Raw genomic sequence first — 23,110 nt, 5'->3', positions numbered from 1 at the left:
CCAAACACAGACACTCACAAACATGATGAGCTATGTGAACCAGAACGTGCCTAAAATAATCTATGATTCTGAACATGTGAAAAAAATGGGATCATTATATAACGTGTATATATTTTCAAAATTCTTGTCTGCTCATGCGGTCTTTAAAATACAACAATTCATACGAATACTTTTTGTATTGATTTCTTCAATCGGAGTGTGTTAGTGTACGAGTTGATTTGTCGAAACATTTTTTTTTTCCTAACTGGTGCGAGTTTCCAACAGTCATGTAGGTCTTCATTATCCATAAATTACCAATATTTGTAATGTGAGGTTTGCATTTATCTATGCATAATTCAATTTTACATCTCCAACCTTTATAGTCTCGTTCAACCAGACGCTCGGCTGTCTCCGTAAACTCCGACCAGCAGAGAGTCTGGTAAAGAGTCACATTAGCGTTTGTTACCGTCAGAGGGCGCTATCGTGTTTACATTTTGATGACCTTTTTTTGAAACGAATATTTAACATGTTTATTCTGATAGATTGTGAGTTTATATTAATAAACTAATCTTTAAATTTGTACATAAAACGAGTAATTACAATATCAATAGAGGAAATATGTATTCCGCAGGTAGCTACACTACTTTCACTTTAGCTTCCGGAAATATAAAACATGCAAGACATTTTATAAAACACACTTACCTATAACCCATTGACATTACCGTAAACAATAAAATCATTCCTCTTTATCTGCTTTAACTTTTAGACATTCAACTTTTAAAACTTTAAGTTATTTTTCTGTCGATTTACCATGTATTTGTTTAAATTGTGGAGGTGTGTTCTTTTCAGCCAATCAAAAACTTTACCAGAATTTTGGTAAGCCTCGTTTTGGCGTTACAAACGATATCACGTATCTTTACCAGACCCTCTGGCTGGTCGGAGATTTACGGAGACAGCCGAGTGTCTGGTTGAACGAGACTACAACCTTTATTTCTACCTTTTAGACAGGTAAACCTGTTCCCACAATTCAGTTGACACGACGCCATATTTGTTTTGATGCAGACAGGAGGAAACGTGTCACCCTAGTTCTATTTGATGACAGGTTGACTTTTTGTTGTAAATGTTTGCATCCACAAATACAACAATGACACGAAATTCGGGGGCCATTAAAACTGTTGCCATAGTTCTCATTTTGCTGGGATGGCTGTATACAATGTATAAATACCATGAAACCCGTGAGAAACTCGAAAACTCCAGGCTAGTGGGAGAAAGGGTCCGAAAAGAACAAGAAAAACTTTCCAACAAGCTACAAGGTTAGAACTAGCTTCATAGAAGTTTGTATTAAAATAGAGGCTAGTCAACTAGAGTGTTACTGTAGTATAGCCATTCTTGATTTACTTGTCAAATTGTTTGTCAAATTTTACTTAAAGAAGTATAATTAAGGGCAAGCGGTATATCTAGTCTTCCCGACTCCCGACGCCCGACTCCCGACGGTCCCGGATTTGGGATTTTTAGCGATTTCTTTTTTACCGGCGCACAGATTTTATTCAAACTTTTCAGGCACATTTTCTGGGTTTATATGAATTCATTAGTGCATAAAAACTTTAGGTAACTTGTCTTTTTATTACTGAACCAGATGTTTCACCTGCCAAAAAGCGGTAAATCTAGTACTCTGTTATAAATGTTAAAACCAAAAACGGACACCGATGTTTTTGTAGAATCACGATTAAAAACAACAAAATGAATAATAATTTTTTCAACAAATAAGCGGAAAACCTCATTTACATACCACATAATTTGTACGCATAAAAACACCCATATAATTTCTTTTTTTCCGTGTATAAATCGTCCATTGCCACATTATGTTCACAGGCTCTACGTACGACATTGACATATATACGTCGGAGCCCCCCCCCCTTTATTAATTAATTTGTTTTCATTTGACTTTACTTTTTGTTGACTGATTTTCAGTTAACTCTAAATTCCACTTATCGTATGAAAACCTACACAATGACAAAATCGTTTTCAGATTACCAGTAATATTTTAAGGACCATGGTTTGTCCCCGGTTACATGTTATGTTAACAAGTCATGGTTAATACTAATAGCTTTGATTTAGAAGCAGTTTACAATACATAATTACTTTTTTTTAATTTGACAGAATATATCTCTCCACTTTCATTGTATCAGCCAAGTGATTAGGAAATTAATTATTTTACCCAAGCTAACACTGCTTTGATAAAGCTTTTATAATAAGTGATTATCTTCTTCATTAACAGGTTTAAAAGGAACCCGACTTTAAAAGTCCTTTTGATGCTGGAATCTGTGAAATTAAATTGTTCATACTTTTCTAACACCTTCAATTTCACTGAAACACTAATTCCATCTTTTTAAAAGAAGAAATATCTTCCCAAATAATATCAGTATTATGATCTACGAAACCTCACGTCTCCGCTCATCGCTATGTATCGATAATTTATAAGCATAACTCTTAATTAAAAAAGTAAAATATGTGAGTTTCAGTGCGTACAAAAATAAAATATGAGTTTCAGTGCGTACAAATTATTTAGCATTTAAATGAGGTTTTCCAGTTATTTGTTAAAAAAATATATTCTTCATTTTGTTGTTTTAATCGCGATTTTACGAAAACATCGGTGTCCGTTTTTGGTTTTAACATTTATAACAGAGTACTAGATTTACCACTTTTTGGCAGGTGATACTGCTGATTCAGTAATAAAAAGACAAGTTTCCTAAAATTTTTATGCATTAATGAATTCATATAAACCCAGAAAATGTGCCTGTAAAGTTTGAATAAAATCTGTGCACCGGTAAAAAAGAAATCGCTAAAAATCCCAAATCCGGGACCGTCGGGAGTCGGGCGTCGGGAGTCGGGAAGACTAGATATACCGCTTGCCATAATTAAGAAAAATAGCATAATTGCTACTTGAAATTTTTTTGAATATGTTGAGGGTGCTACAGTTAGGGCGAGCGCAGATACCTATTCAGTTTAAGATTTTGGCTCGTCAAACTGCATTTGACATTTGACATATAAACTCTGACGTCACGTGATGTCGTTTGTAAGTTGCATTACCAAACTGAAGCCTGAAGAGTGCTGAATTTAGTGAAGAACGTTTTATTTACTATTTATCTGCAAGTTGTCCATTAAATCAAGGCGAATTATTTTTTGTTGTTATCAATTCTCACAAGAACATATTTTTAACAAGCGATGCATTGTGGGTCCAAAGTTACTGATGAAAAAATTCTACTGAATGAATGTGCAGTAGTCTGAATTTTTTTTTGCGCAGGCATTATCGTTAGAGCATGCAGTGACGAGCCACGCCAAGCTGAACTCGCTACACTTTTTTCAATGAGTTTTACTGTAGCCCTCTGGTTCTCCATCCCAATTTTTTTCAGATCAGAGAGCTGCATCTAATACAATCTGATTAAAATCAGATCATTGTTATGCTCCTAAATGCTGATGGTCGCTGTTTGTACTGTAACGGGGGTGGGGGCAGGCGGACGGCACCTCTCCTACTACTACTGCTGGGACCGCACTTCCTCACTCTTTCTATAGGGGTTGTCTTATCTTTCGTGGCAAGGCTTGCGTTACACAGCTCAACCCGAGCTCAGGAGGGCTAGTATGGCACAGTGGTTCAAAACTCAATACTCTTTAAATCTTATATCACAACACTATAAATTATCTCCCTTTAATCAATGAACTCAGATAATACCCCACTGCCCAAAACCTAAACCTCCTGTTATTAACCCGCGCTCTCTAAGTTACACTAAATTTATAAATACACGAAATCTCTCAGTTTTTTCTTCTCTATTTGTCAAGCTCATTACAACTTAGACCTACGGAAGTCACTAAAATTCTTAAATTATCATTACTCAGTTCTTATACTCTTATATCCCACAATTTCCATCTTGTTGGAAAATCACACTTTGATAAAACCTTGTAAATCTCTGTACTTGAAATGAGACAAAATACAGTTTTACAATTTATTACAAGAATTATCTCTTAAATGAACAATCAACAAACAAATTCTAAGCTCTGTCTCAGTCTGTCTGTGTCACCTATTAGTCCTGACTTACCTAAAATCAACCTCAATACAACTCACAAAACTCCTAATTCTCAGAACTTCCTTCCAGACCTCCTGGATGAAAATAAAAACCAATAACTAAAACTTAATCCCTTAAACCTAATTAATTCCTAACAAATTTCAAACACCAGTAATTCCTGCAAATTTCCTAAGTCTGAATTTCAGTTAAAAACAGTACCAAAATTTAGAAATACACTAGCTTCCTTAGCGAAATGTATAAATTATCTGAACAATTTCAAGTAATTCTAAAATTTAACAACAATTTACCAAAAATTCAAACAACCAGCAAATTTTAACCAAGTCCAATTCTCAGCTAAAATTCACTAAAACCTGACCAAAACTTCCTATAAAATTCCACAAATATTCCAAAAGTTCCTAAAAATCCTTAAAATAACCCTGGCTCTTCTTAAAATAAAACTAAAAAGTCATTATTAAATTTAAATTCAAAACGCCCAACCCATACTAACTCCTTACCCCTAAAACACTTCTTCTCTAAATGAATCAACCTAGCAGAAGAGCAAAAATTCCTTGAATCTCTCTCTTTTATACCATAACATGACGTAAATGTTGGAAACTGTTGGACTCATTGGAAAACGTTGGAGAATCTCTCGCGACATTTCCCGTAAACAGCAAAGTCTATAGAAAAATCTAATAACTACATACAAGACAACTTTTCTGAATGAAAGTAATCTCTAAATACATTCTTCAATTAGAATAAGTAAATTAATCTCCATTTAAATCAACAAATAACACAATTAACTCCAAAAATCCGAAAACTATCGTAACTTTTACGATCGGGCTCGACCTACACAATTTACGACCGCCAAGTTCGTAAACAAATCTACCAGTCTATATAAACTGCCGATAATTAACTGAAAACAAGTTAAACTTCAAGAAAACATGATTTCATCCATAAATCCATGGTTCATCCACCACAGAAGACCAATCAAAGTCCCTGAAACATGAAGTAAGCTAAAATAATACCACAACTTTACTACTGCTATGATCAGCTGATTTCTACGTAACTCAAAACATGTGCACAAACTATTTCAACTCATGTAAATCACTTAAACTTGTCAATAATCACCTATCAACTACATGCAAAGCATAAATCAGTACATATTCCTGCAATATCAAATAATTATAACACATATACAAATTTATCTTAACTCTCCTACAATGTCAACAATAATCAGGTTCAATAACTCTGTATAAAGCTAATCTGTCAAATCTCTGGACCGTTACAGTACAGTGACCATCAGAATTTCGGAGTGTAACAAAGATCAGCCCCGGGATCAGGAAACAAACTTGGACTTAAGTCAAATTTTCAATCGCCTGTAAAATGTTTATTTAATTATTGAATGTATATCTAAATTTGCAGATAACAACACTTGTGTGAAGCAATATTGACAAATACTTCAATTTTTGTCTGCTTGACTTTATAATCAAGATTTTAGTACAAAATGAAGATTTTGACTTAAGCTTAAAGACCCAATTTTTTTACCGTACGGTTACCTGAGGAGGGGGAGTGGTCCAAGTAACAGTGGTGTTATTTACCTGGAGACCCCCAATACCCAAGATGTCAAAAATCTGTATACACGTAGCATTACACAGGAAGTCTGTGTCTGGTGATCAAGGTCAACATTCCATGTTTCGTGTCTAAATTTGAGTAAAACTACTTGAAATAATTGAAATATTTCAATATAAAATTTATTTATAAATACTTTAGGCGATATCTAATGAAGAAAAAAAGTATAAAGAAATATCGTTTTTTTTTTTAATTAAAAAGGAAAGACAAATTAAAGAAAAGAACACAGAGTAAAACTACAAAGTAAACATATATTTTTTTTAATTAAACTTGTGTAATTATCAAAAATTAAAAAAAAAATAATATAATATTCCATTCATTATAAGGTAGGCCTATCCGTCGTGTGAACGTATACAATATACCGTACCGCGATAGGAATATTGCCTACGTTCTGATCAACAATAGTGTCAAAAATATTCACCATTTCCGGGTGTTCGTGTGTTTAAATTTTTTTTATTGTTAGCAAGATTTCTTTTATATTTTTAAGAATTGATCTTTGGCTGTATTTATTCACTTTTTAATTTCGAATATTGGGTATTGACAGGTGTTAGGAAATTCGAACTAAAAGTTACAATCTCGAAACTCCTAGCTGTTTCTGACATTTCAGAACTTTACAACGGAACATGGTATAGATTGTATTCATATATACGTAGATAAAACATGAGATATTTTTTTCATCCATGCCGTTTGTGCTAAATATCTTTTCTTATTTATCATATTCCAATTTTAATTTGCAAATAGCGTTCCTGTGCATGGACTGGTCTACATTCTACAGCAGATATCTTGGACCATAAATATTTTATGAAGTCATGTTTTAATTATCTACTCTCAAATGTTTTTAAAATAAAATTTTACCAGGATTCTTTTTTAACCTCCGTGTATACAAGGCGGCTACATGAAAGTGTTTGACGCGTGACCAGGCAATCGTTTTCAAAGGACACAAACTCAGACTATTAGGTAGCACGGGTAGCTGGCCTGTCAATCAAATCAGAAGCTATTGTTTTTTTAATGATTGACAGGCGGTAAATTATTGATCTTGAATCAGGTAGATTTTGGGGGCGTTAACATAAAATTGGGTGTTTAAGATGGTTCATGATCCGAGGCCTGATTTTAATCTGATTGCAGCTAACAAATACACAAAGGAAGAAAAATAAAGAAATGCACATTTTTTTGAAATTATTTTAGCATGTGTAGATGATCGGTAGCTGCAGCATTTAATTATTAAGAGAAACATTGTTTCTTTCCCTTGATATAGTTAATCCCTTCAGGAACACAGTTAACTGTTATTATACCATTGTAGCATGTCTTCCATGAATATTTTCAATGGTTATATCTAGTATCTACTATCTCATCCTTTCAGAGGATAATGTATCATTGTGGCCAGTGTGCATCTTAATTTTTGTTTTGTTTTTTTCTGTATTTTGTTTTTATGCTGTAAAATATTTTACCTTCATAATGATTGCATGTTTTAATTAAGTCATGAAGTCACATTTACAAGGTATGTAGTGGTTGTGGGGATTAATACCTTTTTTTCCACAGGTACTTGTGGACAGGACCCCCCCTTTCTAATGAATCAATTTCAAATTCTTTTATCAAGATTTTCCCGAACTTTTTCGTAGTCCTCTGGCTTTTCCCTTAATTCTATGACACTCAGAACTCGACAGTTACCCGCTAGGTGTCGTTTTTGCATCAATTCCGTAATTCCTGGTTTGACATTTCCAAATTTTGGAGCATTTTCACATTTGATGCTGAATACTCAGATTATTGGGGCAATTAAATAACACAATGAAAGACAAAAATATCTACTGAAACAAGATATCATGACACATTTTGGTGACATGTATGATGTAGTAGGTATATGATATTTTAGGCCCGATATTCAAGAGGGGTCCGATGTAAACAAATCGAAGTGACTTACCTTCTCTATTTTATAATACAAGGGGTATGACTTATTTAGTAAATCGTTAAATCTATGTTATTTTTTGGATTTTTTGTATGGAATACATTGTAAATACCTACCAGAAACATAAATCATGAGAAAAAAAAAAAAAATTTGACCAGGGGTGTATAATGGGGGGGGGGGGTCCTGTCCACAAGTACCTGTGTTTTTTTTTTCATGCAAATATAGATATAGAATCCTCTTTTTTTTAATATAGTGTATAACTTGGCTATATTATGGAAAATATGGTGATCGCAACTCTTTAGGGAGAGCACAGACTGTTAGCTCACCTCAGCAGTGTGAAGAGTTGGGGACTAATGATTCAAACCCTGAGTTATATTTTCGTGAATTACCATTTAAAACCTTTTGGGGGAAGGTATCTGTGAGTCTTTCCAGTCTAACAGGAAAGGAGTAAATGTATGACTGGACCAGGCATCAAACCTGGGACCCCTGCATCATTAGTCAGGTGCTCTACCGACTGAGCTATCCAGGTTGATATCCACGACCCAAACCATTACACCAGAATCAAACTTGCATTGATAAAAGTCATTGTAAACTGCAGTTGTGAATTGCAGGGTATTCATTTCGCACAAGATGTTGTATTTTACCTGTATTTTCTGGATGAGTGATCAGGTTTAGGTTGTTACAAACAAGATCATTTTCCAAATAAATAGAAACCTTTAGTCCTATCTGGACACTTTGCATGGATGATGCATTTAGTTAAAGAAGCATACCACCCGAATGTAACTTCGGGTACTGTATTTTCTGTGTATACTAAAACCTTGTATTGATAAAACGAACTAATGCATCTTATTTGTTATTCATTTGGTGTGAGAATATTACCTCATTACTTATAAATTACTTTTATTGAGGTGAGCTTTGTTTGTGGTGTTTTTACCAATGCAAATTGTTTTTTTTTTCATTATAATTCAGCAAAACATGTTTTTGGATTGTATAGTGTAGGTCATTAAAAGTGTGGTTTACTGTACTTTATATAACACTCCAATCTCTTGTCCCCTGAACTGCTTTTAATGTATCCATGCACATTTTTTTTGTTCATTTACACAAAATTTATATTGCATTTATTAACTAATGTGGAATCATATCTAAAATTTAAAATGTGGCAGGTAATTGTTCATGGGCAACCAAGATTTTACTGTTTTGTGGAATTGTAATTTTCGTGTACCTTGTATGCAAAGAAGATTCAATAAATAAAATTTTATTTTTTTAGTAAAGATCTAGCTTACTATTTCCAGGGTTAGGGTGACCCACAATATCCACAAACAAGAACAATGATTATTCCACAATAGGCTTGGGTTTTGTTTTTATAATCCAATTATATTTATTAAAAAAAGCTTTCTTCTTTTCTTTGAGTTCCGGAAACAAAAATTTTTCTTTCAAACTGTAAACATGGTAAATAAACTTAGGGTACTTTCCTCATATTTACATGAATTGTACTTTAAATAAATTTGTTCAGTGTTATTTTAAAGTGCAGTAAAGTCTGTCAGTTGTAACACATCACACATTTGATTTTAATTTGATGTTTCCTCTGAGGAAATTTAATGCTTATTTCAAGTTATTTGTCATTAATAACGTATAGAGATATTGGAAATCATTGGTGGTGGAAATAGTTTGATGTCATAAAATCGTAAATAACTTGTTCATTCCATGTTCATTTTGATGTAAACAGTGATTAGTCATCCTGTTATTGTAAACTCTGATCATTCAGTCATGACCTGTATTATCCTTATCTAGTTTTTTGGTAATAGCCTATGAATAGAAATCTTGCTTGAATACAGTTAAGATAAATATTGTATTACATTATTTTACAGACACCCTAACGGAGGCAGAAGATCATCGCCAGGCATATGAGAGAGAAAAGGTGTGTAAAACTACTCACCTAAAAGAAAATCAAGAATTACTAGTGTGATCCAAAGATTTCATAAAGTTAACATAAATTATGAGGTAAAACTCATTCATAGCAAAGTTCTGGAGACCTTTTCTTGGCTATATCCTTTTGTTTGTTGTTTAACGTCCTTCTCAAGAATTTCGCTCTTGTATGGAGACGCCACCACTTGCCGGTGGAAAGCTGCAAATTTTACACCTATACTTGGCACTCAGGGCCGATGAGCAGTAGGGATCTTTTTGTGCCAATACATAGTGTGACACGGACATTGGTTTATACAGTCTCATCTGAAGGACCAGTCTCCACTGCTATGTCCAGTATCAGTACATATCCTTATAACAAATTCGATAACATTTATTTAATGAATTTGCAAATAGATTTTTCTCTTCTAGTATGATCAACTACAAAAAGAATTTTGGGAAGTATAAAATACAAACTTTCCTCAATGTGTTAAGCCAAGGTCTGGAGTCCGCAAATAGCTCTCTCCTACCCATGGCTGTTCGATCACAAAAAGTGTCGTAATCTTGAATATTTACACCTCTCTATTGTGACATTACATTCAGTCAATGACAATTTTGGTTTCCATCGCAATTGAAATCAACAATTGACATCAGCAGTTTAAAAGAAATATTTTGTACGCTCCAATTTGGTAGAGTATGCCCCTTGGACGTAGAAAAATTCCAATTATTTGCAGATTCAGTTCATTTTCTTTGCAGAGGTTGCACATACATGTACTGTACAGAATCTCATAATCTGTAGATTTTTTTTATATCTTTTTCTATTGCATTACAGAGAGAGTATGCAAACAGACTTAGTTCTCTACAACAGCAGCATAAAATGTTGCAGGTAAGTTTTGAATTCACAGTAAAACTTAATGGCTATTTTGGATGGATATCTCCAAGTGTTGAAAGGAACTCAAGTGATTGTTATGTAATAACACAGTTTTTGCCAGCAAAGGGGAAGAGCTGAGAAATCTAGCCTATCTTGTGTATTTTATACACTAAAGATTCAGTTTGTCAAAGACACTATATACACTATAGATTCAGTTTGTCAAAGACACAATTGCTTTTGCTCAATGAATTTTTCTCTGATTAAAAATATATAAAAATGTAAGCAAAAAATCTCAACCAGGATTTCAGATTATAACAAATTCTTCATAAATATACTGACTCTAGTTGATCTGAATTCTGATATAATGGTTGATGGATCCTTTGATAATTTTCTTCAGGCACAACATCAGGACCTTGAGGCTGAAGTATCAAAGGTACAGAGGGAGAAAGATAAAGAAGTGGAAGATCACCAGTCCCAGGATCTACAGAGAACACAGGAATATGAACGACTCAAACAGGAAAAGGAACTAGAAATCTCCAATTTAAAAGGTAAATAAAGAGGACTAAGAAACTTTGTTGTCACAACAAGGAGGATTCTTATTATTACTCTAAAATTTGCGTATTTCAAAGTTTAATTTTCAAATATTTTATTAATGTCATTATTAGATGAAAATAATTAGGATATTAAATTCTCCAAAAAGACTGGTCAAATTATCAGTGGCTAAACTTGATTGTTTAGATATATATAAATTAGCAATAGACGTCAATAGTTATTGACTAATTTATGTCTTTATAAGTTCAAATGTAAATTTTCCTTTGAATTCTTTAGATGAGGTCGCGAATTTGAAGCGGGAGAAGAGTAGCTTAGATGAGCAGATTAAGACATTGAGTGCTCAGCTTCAAAGTTCTCAGGTAAGATAGGGATGAATTTACTCCACAGGGTATGTATTGTAATGGGCTACATAGACATCACCTCTTTGATTTTCTGTTTGGACACTGGCTTATCTATTTTGGTTTCTACTGTTTACAATTCCATACCACTAGGTTCAAGGGTTGAATTGTGTGCCTGTTAATATACCTACAGATAACTTTGTCTTGCTTTTTACCCAAAATAGTCTGTTATATTATATTGCCTTATACCTGCAGTGGAGATATATTTTTTTTATTGAGTTCATTATTTCATGTTATTTTCCAAGAAAATATTTTCATTGTTATGATAAAAAATACAATGTGTACTAGTTATTTAAGTTAATTATACATGCATGGTTTTGTACTGGTATGGGAACTCTATTGTATTCGTAAATAGTTTCTGTACTCTGAATTACTTATATATACATGTAAATTTAAAATGTACACCTCTTCTCTCCTCTTTCTTTTGATTCTAGTTTTCAGAAGTATTTTTATTTCTTTTGAGTAAGGAGTGGAACTTTTTGTAGAATAGCAGGTTTTGCTTTAGCTGCAACATATCAGCTTTCAAGTATTTCATATGTGAGCAACATAAAAAGAAATAAGAGTGAACAGAATGATTTCTTTATAACTACAGTTATTAAAAGAAGTAAAGAAGAGACCAAATAATTAAGGGGCCATAACTGTGTTGTTTACAGTTTAAGCTAATCACATTGCACATACCTGGTAGTCGTAAGGAACGTAATTAAAATATGAAATAACCAAAACTTATGTGTATGTATTAGGTCAAGTTTCAAATAAAAGGGCGATTTTCAGAAAATGGAATTTCAGAAAAGAAAAAAGAGATTTTAAAAAATTGATTTGAATTGGAATTTAAAAACGAAATGTATTGACCACCTTGTGGCCCCAAGGGTGAAAATTAGAATTTTCAAAATATTGCACATTTGCAGGGCACCTTTAATCATCTTGAAAAAAATAAAATGGCTACTACCTCCCATTTAGCCCTTTTAGCCTTTATATCTACAGAATGCACCCTATTGTCTTGCAAAAGATTTGGCTAATGTTTAAAGAGATCTAGGGGCAGTTTATTACACTGTTTTCAGAAGTGGTAGATATCATGATCCTAAGTATAACAAATAAATTCAAAGAATTGTGGTCCCCCAATATCGGTGTCTTAGCTGATGGAATGCCATTATTTATGGCAAATTGTGTCAAATATGTATGCCCTGGTAATTTAAAGTAATGTTAATTTTTTGAAAAGTAGGGCAAACTTCAAGGTCAAGGTCATGGGGTCAAAAATCATAGTATATTTGAAAAGATATTTTGACAGGTAATGCACTTGTGAAATATGAAAGTTCTATCTCAGATCTCTACCCATTCAAAGTTTTTGTGACAGACAGACTGGCAGATGGACATACGAATGAGATTTAATGTCTGTCCATTTTTCGCAAAAGTTGAGGACAATTATGCAATGATACCATGGATTCATAGTAAAATTAGGAATATTTTAAGCTCACATTAATTATTCACTCTCACTGCAGTGATCTTCTCACAAAAGCACACAACCTATCTTGTTGTCACCCATTTTCAGCAACAATTCCAAGCTCAGCTTCAAGAGTCTCAACAAAGAGTGATCCAGTTACAACAAGCTGTTCAGCAGAATCAACTTGCTAACCAACAAAATCTGGCCATTCAGGGACAAGGTCAACAACCTCTGGCCAATCAGAGACTGGGTCAACCTGTAAATTCAGCCAATCAAGGATTTGGAGCAGGCAATGTGCCACAGAACCAGAATTTTATTAATCAGTTTGCCCAGAACTCTGCTAACAATCAAATTCTTCCAAATAATAATCAACAAGGGGATGATACATTGAGATTTAAAGGCCAAAATATTTTGGTTTGTATGCTTAATCGATTTCTGCATATTGAAATATTTGCATCTAGGAATTATTCACACATAAGAAAAAATGATTAATGAAAACTAGAAGTAAAAATGAAGAAAAGAAAAATGAGAGTAGGACTAGCAGCTTTCAGGGCTTTGGCATGCATCTTACAGACATTAGTAAATCCTAACATACTGCATGAATATAATATTCTTACATGATGTAGTTCATTGTAGCATTAATTTGCATGAACAATTATTTTGTTCTTGGGTGTAATGGCACATAACAATGTTATGTACCTCAATGCTGAATTTGTTCAAAATATTTTTATGAGAGAACTTTTCATAGAAGATTTTTAAAATGAATGTACATGTATCTTAACACTGTATGCATTTGACGTCATTGTGTTAACAGCAGAATGGATCATGGAATTATTGGTGGTACATGTATTTATCTTTCTTCCTCAGGGCCAGCAGCAGATTGGGAACCAGCAGCAGATTGGGAACCAACAACAGATTGGGAACCAGCAACATGGAGCAAATGCCAATACAAGTAAGTGTTCTGCATTTTTATTGATAATTTACATATTCTTTAAACCCTACACTACCATTGTCAAGTGCAGAGTTAAAATATTATCAATCCAAGATCCTTATCATTACTATGTTAAAACTTCTTTATATATAAAAGAATATCAGAGGATTAACGAGTATACTCGTATAAGTAATGCATAATAAGTAGAATATATACATGTACATAAAACTTTGCCTTGTAGTAATGCTTTATTCTGACTTCATTTAAAGAGTGGAATCATTTCCAACACTTAAGTTGCATGCTGTTGTAAATTATTGAAATTGAATGAATTTTGTTTTATGAGCATAGCTGTTTTGTCCTAAGTTCAGGTAAGAGCTGATACTTTAATACTGTGTAGCTTACTAGATGATATGTCTTAATTTAGTGAGTCCAGAAGAGAAAGCCAAGCTGATTGAGCAAAACCAGCAGCAGCATCAGGTCCATCCCCCGAACGTAGAGCAGAACAAAGCTCAGGTAAGGCCTGTAACTCTGTACTAACACCATAAACCAAACAGAGAGGAAGAATTGGAATAGGTTATTACAGCAGTAGTTCAAAATCTTATATTTTTAAAGTGTTGAGAGTTTTGTTGATGTTGTAAAGTTTGATTTGTGCATCTTTCATAGCTGATTTATTTTCATTTCTTTATACTGTGTTAGTGGTAAATGTAGTCTATTTATCTCTGATTGTCATTTCTAGCATTTGAAAGATAAACTGAAATTTCAATACAAATTTGAATGATACAACTCTTTTAACTGAAGGGGAATGGATATAACTAAAAGGGACGCATTGGTTATACTGTATGCACTATGCAGTTTTAAAATTTCTTTCACATACTCTATTTTAAAATTGCACTTTGAGATTTACACTTAAGTTTTCTGCATGAAACTGTTTGTGTATTTGAATTATTTCTAGTTATATCTGAGAATGTACATGCACTAGTGCAGTCTGTGTATTCATATTTTAGGGAATGTTTCTGCAGTCAGTTTAACTAAAGATCATGTATTAATCAAGAGTATAGTCATTCTCAGCATGGTTATATTTTACAATAACTAGTATAACCAAACAACTTTATATTTCTTAGATATAAATATTTTCAAATTTTCTTAACTCAAGAAAAAGTGATTAATTTACAGTAATTTTTTAAATATTGGCTACTGCAGAAATGAAGTACCTATTCCCATGTACGCCTTATTAACACTGCTCATAACTCACTAATCATGCTGATATCATGTGCATGAATTCTTACTAAGCAGAAAGTATATGGTATGTTGTATAAATCCTATTTAGCACGAGAAAGTTGACGAAAGCCATGGCAGTCCTATAAACAAGACAGCCCTGGAGCAGCGCAAGGATCTGGAGGAACACCCAAACATTCAGCCACCAGAAATCCTTGACGCAGAGGAAGTCAAATACGGTGAACATAAAAAAGAGGAGAAACCATCGAACAGTGCTGATGTGAAACCCAAATTAGGTGACCCAGTCTTACAAGTGTTGCCTCCAAATGAAAAATTACAGAAGCCGGAGGTGCAAGGTTTTAATATTCAGCCACCAGGGGGAGCTGATGGTAAAAATAATGCGGAATCTCAAAAAGAACAGAATTTATTGCCTCCAGGAAAGTGATGAAGAAACTGCAGTCAGTGAAGTCTATAGTATGTAACGTTTACCATGAGGGATGAATTTTATCCATACTTAACTGTACTTAGTGCTTTCACATGTTATCTATAGCAGACAGGGAGAAATCAGTGTGTTTTAGTGTCAGTAATATGTCTAATTTGATAGATGTATGTGTAACAGCTGACAATAGCAAATCTGTTAAATCTTGAGTAAGGGAATTCAGTTCTTTTATTATTCTTTCAACTCAATCAACTGCCAGAGGATTATAATTGAGCAATTGCACAATGTTTTCCATACCTTTACCAAACTCATTATAGTCTTTGATAGCATATTCTTAGCAACTATTAGATTGCTTGCTTTTTAGGTCACCTGAGTTATTTTGCATCTCTTACTTTGAGCATTTTTAGCTTCTTCTCTGAAACTGTTGAACCAATTTCAACCAATTTTTTGTATACTGTTCAGTATCCTAAAAGGTAACATAATTTTTTATGGTTTTTGCCCCACCCCTAAGGCCCTAAGGAGGCATGGGACCATGATGACGTTCATTGAGGTGAGATCTGTAATATTCCATTATGTTTTTGATTTTTATTAATTGATCATTGTATAGGGTTGTATTATACTCAGATGACCATTAATGCCCTTAGGCCTTTTAATAAGAAAACTCTTATTTTTGATAAGTTCATAAGAATATGAACCTCGACTTCTAGTACATGCAGTCTTTATGAAAATGTTTGCCCGTTGAAATATTCTAAATATGCTAATCGGATGTACAACCATTTGATTATTAATGTGCTTCTATCTTCAAGATAAAGACTTTCTTTCCTTTTTCTTGGCTATATAATTTATATATATATAACCAAATTGGGTTTGCTTTGCAACTGAAAAATGTCTTCCAGTATTCTCCCTGTTGTATTGTTGTATGTATATGCACCAGTTCCTGGTAATAAAATGAGAAATTTTACTCTCTATTTAGGAGATATTTGCTTTCTGTAAGAAAAAAAAACATTGTCTCATTATCGATACGTTCCATGTGTGATGAGGTGGGCTAGTTGTGGCTGTCCTCAGCTGTCTAAGTAAATTTTATCTCCCTGTCTTTCATTTCTTCAGGGAATGGTATATGAGGGTGCATTATGATTTTATCCTGATATGTAATGTTGTTAATGATTTGAATTACCAATGATAATAATGCTAGTCATAGTTTATGGTGATTATATGGATATGTTTATACTGAGTGATTTTAAAAGTCCTCAAATTAATCTGGCATAAAATATGAGTTAAATTACCAGATTGATCACAATATTTCAATTTACTGAAGGCTGTCATTTAATTACAGTGTACTCCGGTAATATTTTTTTTACATTGTTGTATGCATGTAACTATTATGTAAATAAATATTGCTTGATATATGTACAAGAAAAACATATACTTAAGGTCTGGCTTTTACAAGTGAAATTTAGCTAGATTTATATTTTTAGTTTACCTTTTTCAGCAAAAATACATGTATGCATAAAAGAGTTCAGAATATGTAGCACAGTACTGTATGTTTAATAATAACTGTTGCATCTTCATTTTTTTACACTCGGGTAACTAAAAGAAAAGTGTCTATTACTTGATCTCTTGTCAGAACTATCATAAAAATGTGTACTTTATTTTGTTTCTGTATGAAGTAACAGTGTTTTTAGCCCAGTATGTCTTTATGCATTGTTACTGTATCAGCTTAAACATTTGACTTCATGCTGGTTTTTGTATTTCCCAAATATACCTGATTTTACTTCATAATGTTGTCTTTTTTGTTCATTTATAAGTGTTGATCTAATTTTGAGGTTATGAACACTGACAGAGAAAAAAATAATTGAGACTTAAGATAGTTGTTTGATACATACAATGTATACTTCTTGCAAATTTACAGAGATATACAGTTGTTTATTATATAAAATAATGGTCTAGCATTTATGTTCAAAGTCTATTACCAACAATTTATTGAAATGTTTTTAATTTATTTTAAAACTTCGAACTTTTGGGAACCTATGATATATGAATACATGTAATTCATTTGGTGGATCTATTTTGGGATAATAGAGTGGACAACTTCTATGATATTTCATAAGTTGTTGTTTTTAAATGTTAACATGGTTATAATGTTTTAATTGTGGGATTTTTTAAGTGGTCTTAAGCTATGGAAATACATGTTAAATATATATTTATATACTTTAAAAATAGTGATTGTGTATATGATAACAATATATGTTTTGAAATCTATTAAACTATATTAATACTATGTTTGACTTGTTCCTTAGTCACAAAGAAAGAGGAATTTATTTTGCTTGAATGCAAATATTTTTTTCAGAAACTATGTTGGTACAAATGTAGAAGTAAACTTTTAAATTGTTTTGACCAGATATTACATGGAAAGCAGAATCTTGGAATACCTTTAGCTTTTTGAAAGAAGAAATCATTTTTTAAAATTTTATGCAATGCTGTTGAGCTTTGGGATCTTTAATGATATTTCAGATATCTCGGAAAATGTCAAAGACAGTCAAAACCTTTCATGAAAAATTACTGTTAATGAATATTAATATTAACTAATGACATGGATTGCCAGAAAAATGTCTTTCAGTGCCAGGAGAACAGGCATTTTAAATTCAAACATTGTAAAGCTGATCTAACACTTTGTGAGTACAAACCTTGCCTTTCACAGCTTTTTGTATTCATTTTAATGACCTTTTCTTGAGAATTGATTTGCAAGCAATCGGTAGTTCTTGGTGACTGGACCAATAGGTTTGATGGAATCTTGGCTTCTGCGGATTCTTCATGCTGATCTCATTCAAGCATGGATTCCAAAGTGTTTGTGGTGATCGGTGCAACCAGTCTTGCTTTATATGCATAATATGCTTGCTCTGTATGGCAACTCATGAGGGAATTTAGCTTGAATTTTGCTTTTGAACTTTACAGTGCACAAAGGTCAATGTTTATTGGTTCAATGATTACTTGCTTGTAGTTCATTTTCTGCCTTACTTTCTCTGGGTAAATTCTTGACTTGCACATAAACTGCAGTTCATATTGAAATGTTTTAGTTCATGTAACTTTAAAATAAAATGTATGTTTTTTGAGAGAAATAAAAACATAAATACTTGTACAAATGTTCAAACATATAACAAACCACTGTGGTGATCTTACAGGAGGATGAGAAGGGAGAGGAGGTCCACAAACCAGCAGTGGAGGACAACAATATCCAGCCACCACCGGGGGACCACATTAACGGGCCACCACTGGGGGACCACAATAACAACGTGGTACATCAACAAATCGTGGAGCCGGTGATACACCACAATCCAGAAGATGAGGGAGAAGTTCCGCGGAGTGACGATAGAAACATTGGCAAGATGGATAGACATCCAGAAGAATCGAGGGTAAGTGGGAAAGAGATGTCTGTCTCAAGGAATCATGGGTAAATAATGGACAGACATCTGGAGGAATCAAGGGTAAGTGAGAGAGATGTCTCTGGAATCATAAATGATAGACATCCAAAGAAAACAAAGGTAAGTAATAGAGAGACGTCCCTTGGAATCATGGGTAAATAATGGACAGACATCCCAAGAAATTTTGGATAAGTTATGGACAAATGTCCTAAGAAATTGTGGATAAGTAATGGACAGACATCCCAAGAAAGTGTGGATAAGTAGTGGACAGACTTCCTAAGGAAGCACAGGTGAGTAGGTAACAGAGAGACGTCCCAAGAAACCATGGGTAAGTGATCACTAGATATCTAAAGATCATTGCATTGCCATAATGAATTGAATGTGTCTAAGCCATTTCAATCTATTCAGTAGATCTTTCATTGTTCAGATTCATTCCAATAATATGTTATTTTTAAGAAATAATTCTGTCATGAAATAAGTAACACTAGGTATATATTGATAAAAAATTTAAAAAGTTCAAAATTGCTTTTTCCCCATTCTTTTGATCTATTTGAAGTATTTTGAAAATTGTTGTATAATTGTAGGGACACGAGGACGCCCGGCTGGTCCAGGCAGTAGTTGACGGAGCGGGGGATGAGAACGCCGAGGACAAGGATGAGAAGGGTGAGTAGTGTTCACAGACAGCACCATAACTCATCCAATAGGAGACACATTAATATAAATACTCGTAGATTCTCTGATCAGCACCAGTAAGCACAAAGTTACATAGACAATATAAAAAGCAACACAGTATAAATAAAAGAATTGAATTTCTTTATCTCGTATTATTTTTACAAGTTTACTAGCTTGCATGCTTTAATGCCAGGTTAATGATTTTTTTTTTTCACTTTTTTCAGTCCTTTAACTCTAATCATATAATAGTTTGTCACATACATGATAATAATGCAAATCCATTAAAGCTACTCATTTTTACATTTACTAGCTAGATTTGTACCCCTTCTTTGGAGCTTGCCTTATTGATTGTCAATTTGAGAAGGGAGTAAATCATGATCAGTTATTTGATTGTTGATCCTTTTAATAAGTGTATACTGTATAGGGGATTAATTTCACGGGTTGTAATTTTCACGGTTTTCTCTCATCGGACACGATCGCGGTTTCTTGAATTCACGGAATTCTTATGTTAAAGAGGTTACCTCCCTTGATCAATAGTTACATGTAAACGCCATTCATCTGTTATGTCTCTATTTCACGAACAACAGGGTAGGTTAATATAAAATAGTTGGACTTAATAAATAATTGACGATTCATTAAAACAGGTGCAGTTATCAAAAGTCCTTGACTATAAACGTCAAATAACTTCCTATATTCTATTACGATGAGGCCATTACACCCCAAGATCTTCAATACATCGCGGCGAAAAAACACTGAATGGTAATGTGTTAATGTATGTCGACGAAATAATATCCATCCAAATCTTCAGTAAGTTCGATAGTTATTTGAAATATTTTTTTTAAATTAAAATGTCGATAAAAACTATAATATGCACGATATTGCAGGTAACAAATACATTGTGCGTGGTAACATTAGTTCCGCACGGGTAATCAAAACTCATGGCCCACGTGTTTTGATTGATGAAAAATGTAGCTCTGGCTATTAAACCTTTTAACAAATACAGGTTATTATCTGTTGACTTGAATTAATGTAAAGCGTGCTAATTAAAATAATTGAATGACAAGTACTACTCGTAATTACTGAAATGACCAGTACTGTGGTTTATGTATTTAAACCTATCGTAGTCTGTTCTCAAATTTCCAAATAAAACATGGAGATTATTGAAAAATTATTCACTGTTTCTTGAATTCACGGATTTAATATCACCGTGAATATAGCGAATATTAACACCGCGAGTTATTTTCCCCCTATACAGTAAATAAGGGTCCAACACAGGATCAGTTCTTTCTGTTTTACAATTTTTGTAGAAATCCATGGCCCAAATTCTGCCTCAAATATAAATTACCCCATTAATAATCCATGTATGAGAATACTCTGTTACAGAAATATTTATAAATATTTAAAAATAAACTTTGGTTTTTCTAAACAACATTTTAAAACTAAAGTATTTGTGTCACACCTTTTCAAATGCATGGAGATTTTGTTCAGTGTTTTAATTTCTATCAGCCCCTTGTCCGGGACTAATAAAATTTCATTAGGGCTGACATTTTCTTCAAAACTATTCAAAACCAGTTTAAGTCGGACCAAGTCAACAGAAATTGGCAAATTCTTGTTTGTGCTTTTAATTTTTAAAAAGGCAGGGATGAAATTAAGGAATGATCTATAATTCTAAAACGTGATCAGTGTACCCATCTAAAAGGGAGAAGGTACTCATTCAGTCCGTTCATTGTGTGTCTGTTAGTAACAGGTGGATTGGTCTAATTCTGTGTGTGTCTCTATCAGACGGGAGTGGGTGAATATTATCTCCTCTGATTTCAGATCCTGACTACAATGACGATGACGATAATGTTTATGACGGAAAAGGGAGACAAGTCTAGCTTTTACTAATGGTAGGTGGAGGGCTTAATATTCAATATTTCTAAGATTTTTTTTCTGCATGCATGTCTGGTGAAGATTTCTGCTTTTGCAGGTTTAACTAATGATTTTCACACCTAGATGCAAAGAAATTTATATTATGTAAACTAGTAGTTTGATTCTTGTATTTGCACCAAAGATCTTAAAATTCACAAAAAAGTTGAATACTAAAATGGTTATTACACTTAGAAACATCAAACACGAGATGATAAATTTTTCTATGAAATTTAGTAATTGTTTATAAGTGATGATTATCTCTAGGCATTTAATAATCATAGACTTTTTCAACCATCTAAAAAGTTTCATATGCCAATCTAATTAAAATAAGTCCTTTCACCTCGCTCTTCATTTTCACAAGCGACAAATAAAATTACGAAGAGCTAGATGAATGGTCTAATTGTAATTAGATTGTTTCATGTGCTTTATTTCTTTAAGAGCACCTTCCACCACTTGAAGCACCAGAACTCCACAAGGAGAAAAAACACAGAAGAAGGAAAAGGAAACATTAACCAGTCTGTGATAAACAAACCATTCCAGTCAAGCTCTGACTTGTGGACAACCCTGTACCTGTGTCACTTGCCAAGCATTGAGCAGATTAATCATTAAGAATGAATGAGTTGTATGATAACATATTCTAGTATAAATCATAGTGAATTGTTTATCATTTAAAAGGAGTGTGATATGTGCAGTGTTTTTACATTTGTATGTGAAGGTGTCTGTAGTTCATTCATTCAAGTTAAAATTTGGGCCTTTATTCATTAACTTTGATAAGAAATTGAGTTGTTTGAACATTAAAAGTAAGAAATTATATGTAGTGGCATACTAGTTTATTACTGGTTAAGGGGAAGAAAATTAAAGAAAAGTATGTTAATAGAAGTCTTGTTTAGCATTGTTTTTGCAACTGTGCAAAGTAATGATTATTATTAATGTATTTTTAGTTTGTTCATGTTGTAAAACATTTTTTCCCCTACATCAGTTTTATTATATGAATGATCATTATTTTATGTTTGGAATTGATTATAAGGAAAATTTTCTTTTTTAAATTCATAGTGTATTTAACCACAAGTGGCTTTTATGTATGATGTTGATATACTGGAGTATATCATGTCAACTCTGTCGACTTTTTTGTAGCAATATTAGATCACTTGTTGACCTGGGATGACCTTTAACCTGTTACAGAAGGTTAGATGCCATAAATCTGGAAATTTTTATGTCGATTTTATTCTGCGAATTCGGGTCAAAATGCTGTTCATTAATTTTTATGTTTCAAAATTTTGCAAATGACCACTGCTTTGTTTACATTTTCATATTGGTGATTTATTTTTAAGAAAAACACTTTTGCGAATTCAGTGAACTCGCAAATTTGCTAAAAATTCATCGGTTTATTCCCACTTAGCCAACATTTTGAAAAATCCTATTCCCACATAGCCAACATTTCTTTTTACACCTGTCTGATTAACAGGCTATAAGATCTGTTTTCTAAATGCATATATATTAATTACTTTGCAGAATTATTTTTGGGACATAAAAACAGTGTAAAAATATACCAACCAGAGTTAAAATTTTAGTCAAAATAAAAAAAAATTAAAGAAAAAAAATTAAAATTCTAATTTTTTTTATTCTAACAAGTAGCAAAATTTAACCAGAGAATTAATTAATTCAAAAAAGTAATTAATTTAAATTTATAAATAGAATATTAATATCATTAATTAAAAAAAAATGGAAACAAATATATGTGTTGTTATATACACAAAATTTTTAAATAAAAAATAAATAAAAACAATTAC

At 32.8% G+C, this 23,110-nt stretch overlaps 1 protein-coding gene across 4 annotated transcripts; it reads left to right on the top strand.

Moving 5' to 3' along the window:
• The first annotated feature begins 234 nt into the window (after positions 1-234).
• Positions 235-22,631, top strand: LOC134281020 (Golgi integral membrane protein 4-like). 4 transcript variants are annotated; one of them, XM_062763487.1, is made up of 13 exons: positions 250-268; positions 984-1,292; positions 9,441-9,490; positions 10,307-10,360; positions 10,743-10,893; positions 11,174-11,256; positions 12,842-13,147; positions 13,601-13,685; positions 14,089-14,177; positions 18,498-18,728; positions 19,322-19,400; positions 21,228-21,298; positions 21,759-22,631. In XM_062763487.1, exons 2-12 carry the CDS (start codon positions 1,100-1,102, stop codon positions 21,284-21,286), a joined length of 1,380 nt encoding a protein of 459 aa, XP_062619471.1. In that variant the 5' UTR covers positions 250-268; positions 984-1,099; the 3' UTR covers positions 21,287-21,298; positions 21,759-22,631. The 4 variants fall into 4 exon arrangements, with proteins under 4 accessions (XP_062619488.1, XP_062619463.1, XP_062619471.1 ...); XM_062763479.1 differs by lacking the exon at positions 21,228-21,298 and having other exon boundaries at positions 237-268; XM_062763504.1 differs by lacking the exons at positions 12,842-13,147; positions 21,228-21,298 and having other exon boundaries at positions 235-268.
• The last annotated feature ends 479 nt before the right edge of the window (positions 22,632-23,110 follow it).

This window comes from Saccostrea cucullata, unplaced genomic scaffold, assembly GCF_032062105.1.
Source record: "Saccostrea cucullata isolate Sc308-1 unplaced genomic scaffold, CSIRO_AGI_Scuc_v1 ctg105, whole genome shotgun sequence".
Lineage (NCBI taxonomy): Eukaryota > Metazoa > Mollusca > Bivalvia > Ostreida > Ostreidae > Saccostrea > Saccostrea cuccullata.
Note: the sequence above shows the minus strand (reverse complement) of the source record. Positions and strands in the feature narration are given on the sequence as shown.

What these genes read in the sequence shown, in the direction of transcription:
- LOC134281020 (XM_062763479.1), top strand. Translation starts at nt 1,100, where the DNA reads ATGTTTGCATCCACAAATACAACAATGACACGAAATTCGGGGGCCATT. An exon ending in AGCAGCATAAAATGTTGCAG is followed by an intron (nt 10,361 to 10,742) that starts GTAAGTTTTGAA and finishes AATTTTCTTCAG; the next exon opens with GCACAACATCAGGACCTTGA. An exon ending in TTAAAGGCCAAAATATTTTG is followed by an intron (nt 13,148 to 13,600) that starts GTTTGTATGCTT and finishes TTTCTTCCTCAG; the next exon opens with GGCCAGCAGCAGATTGGGAA.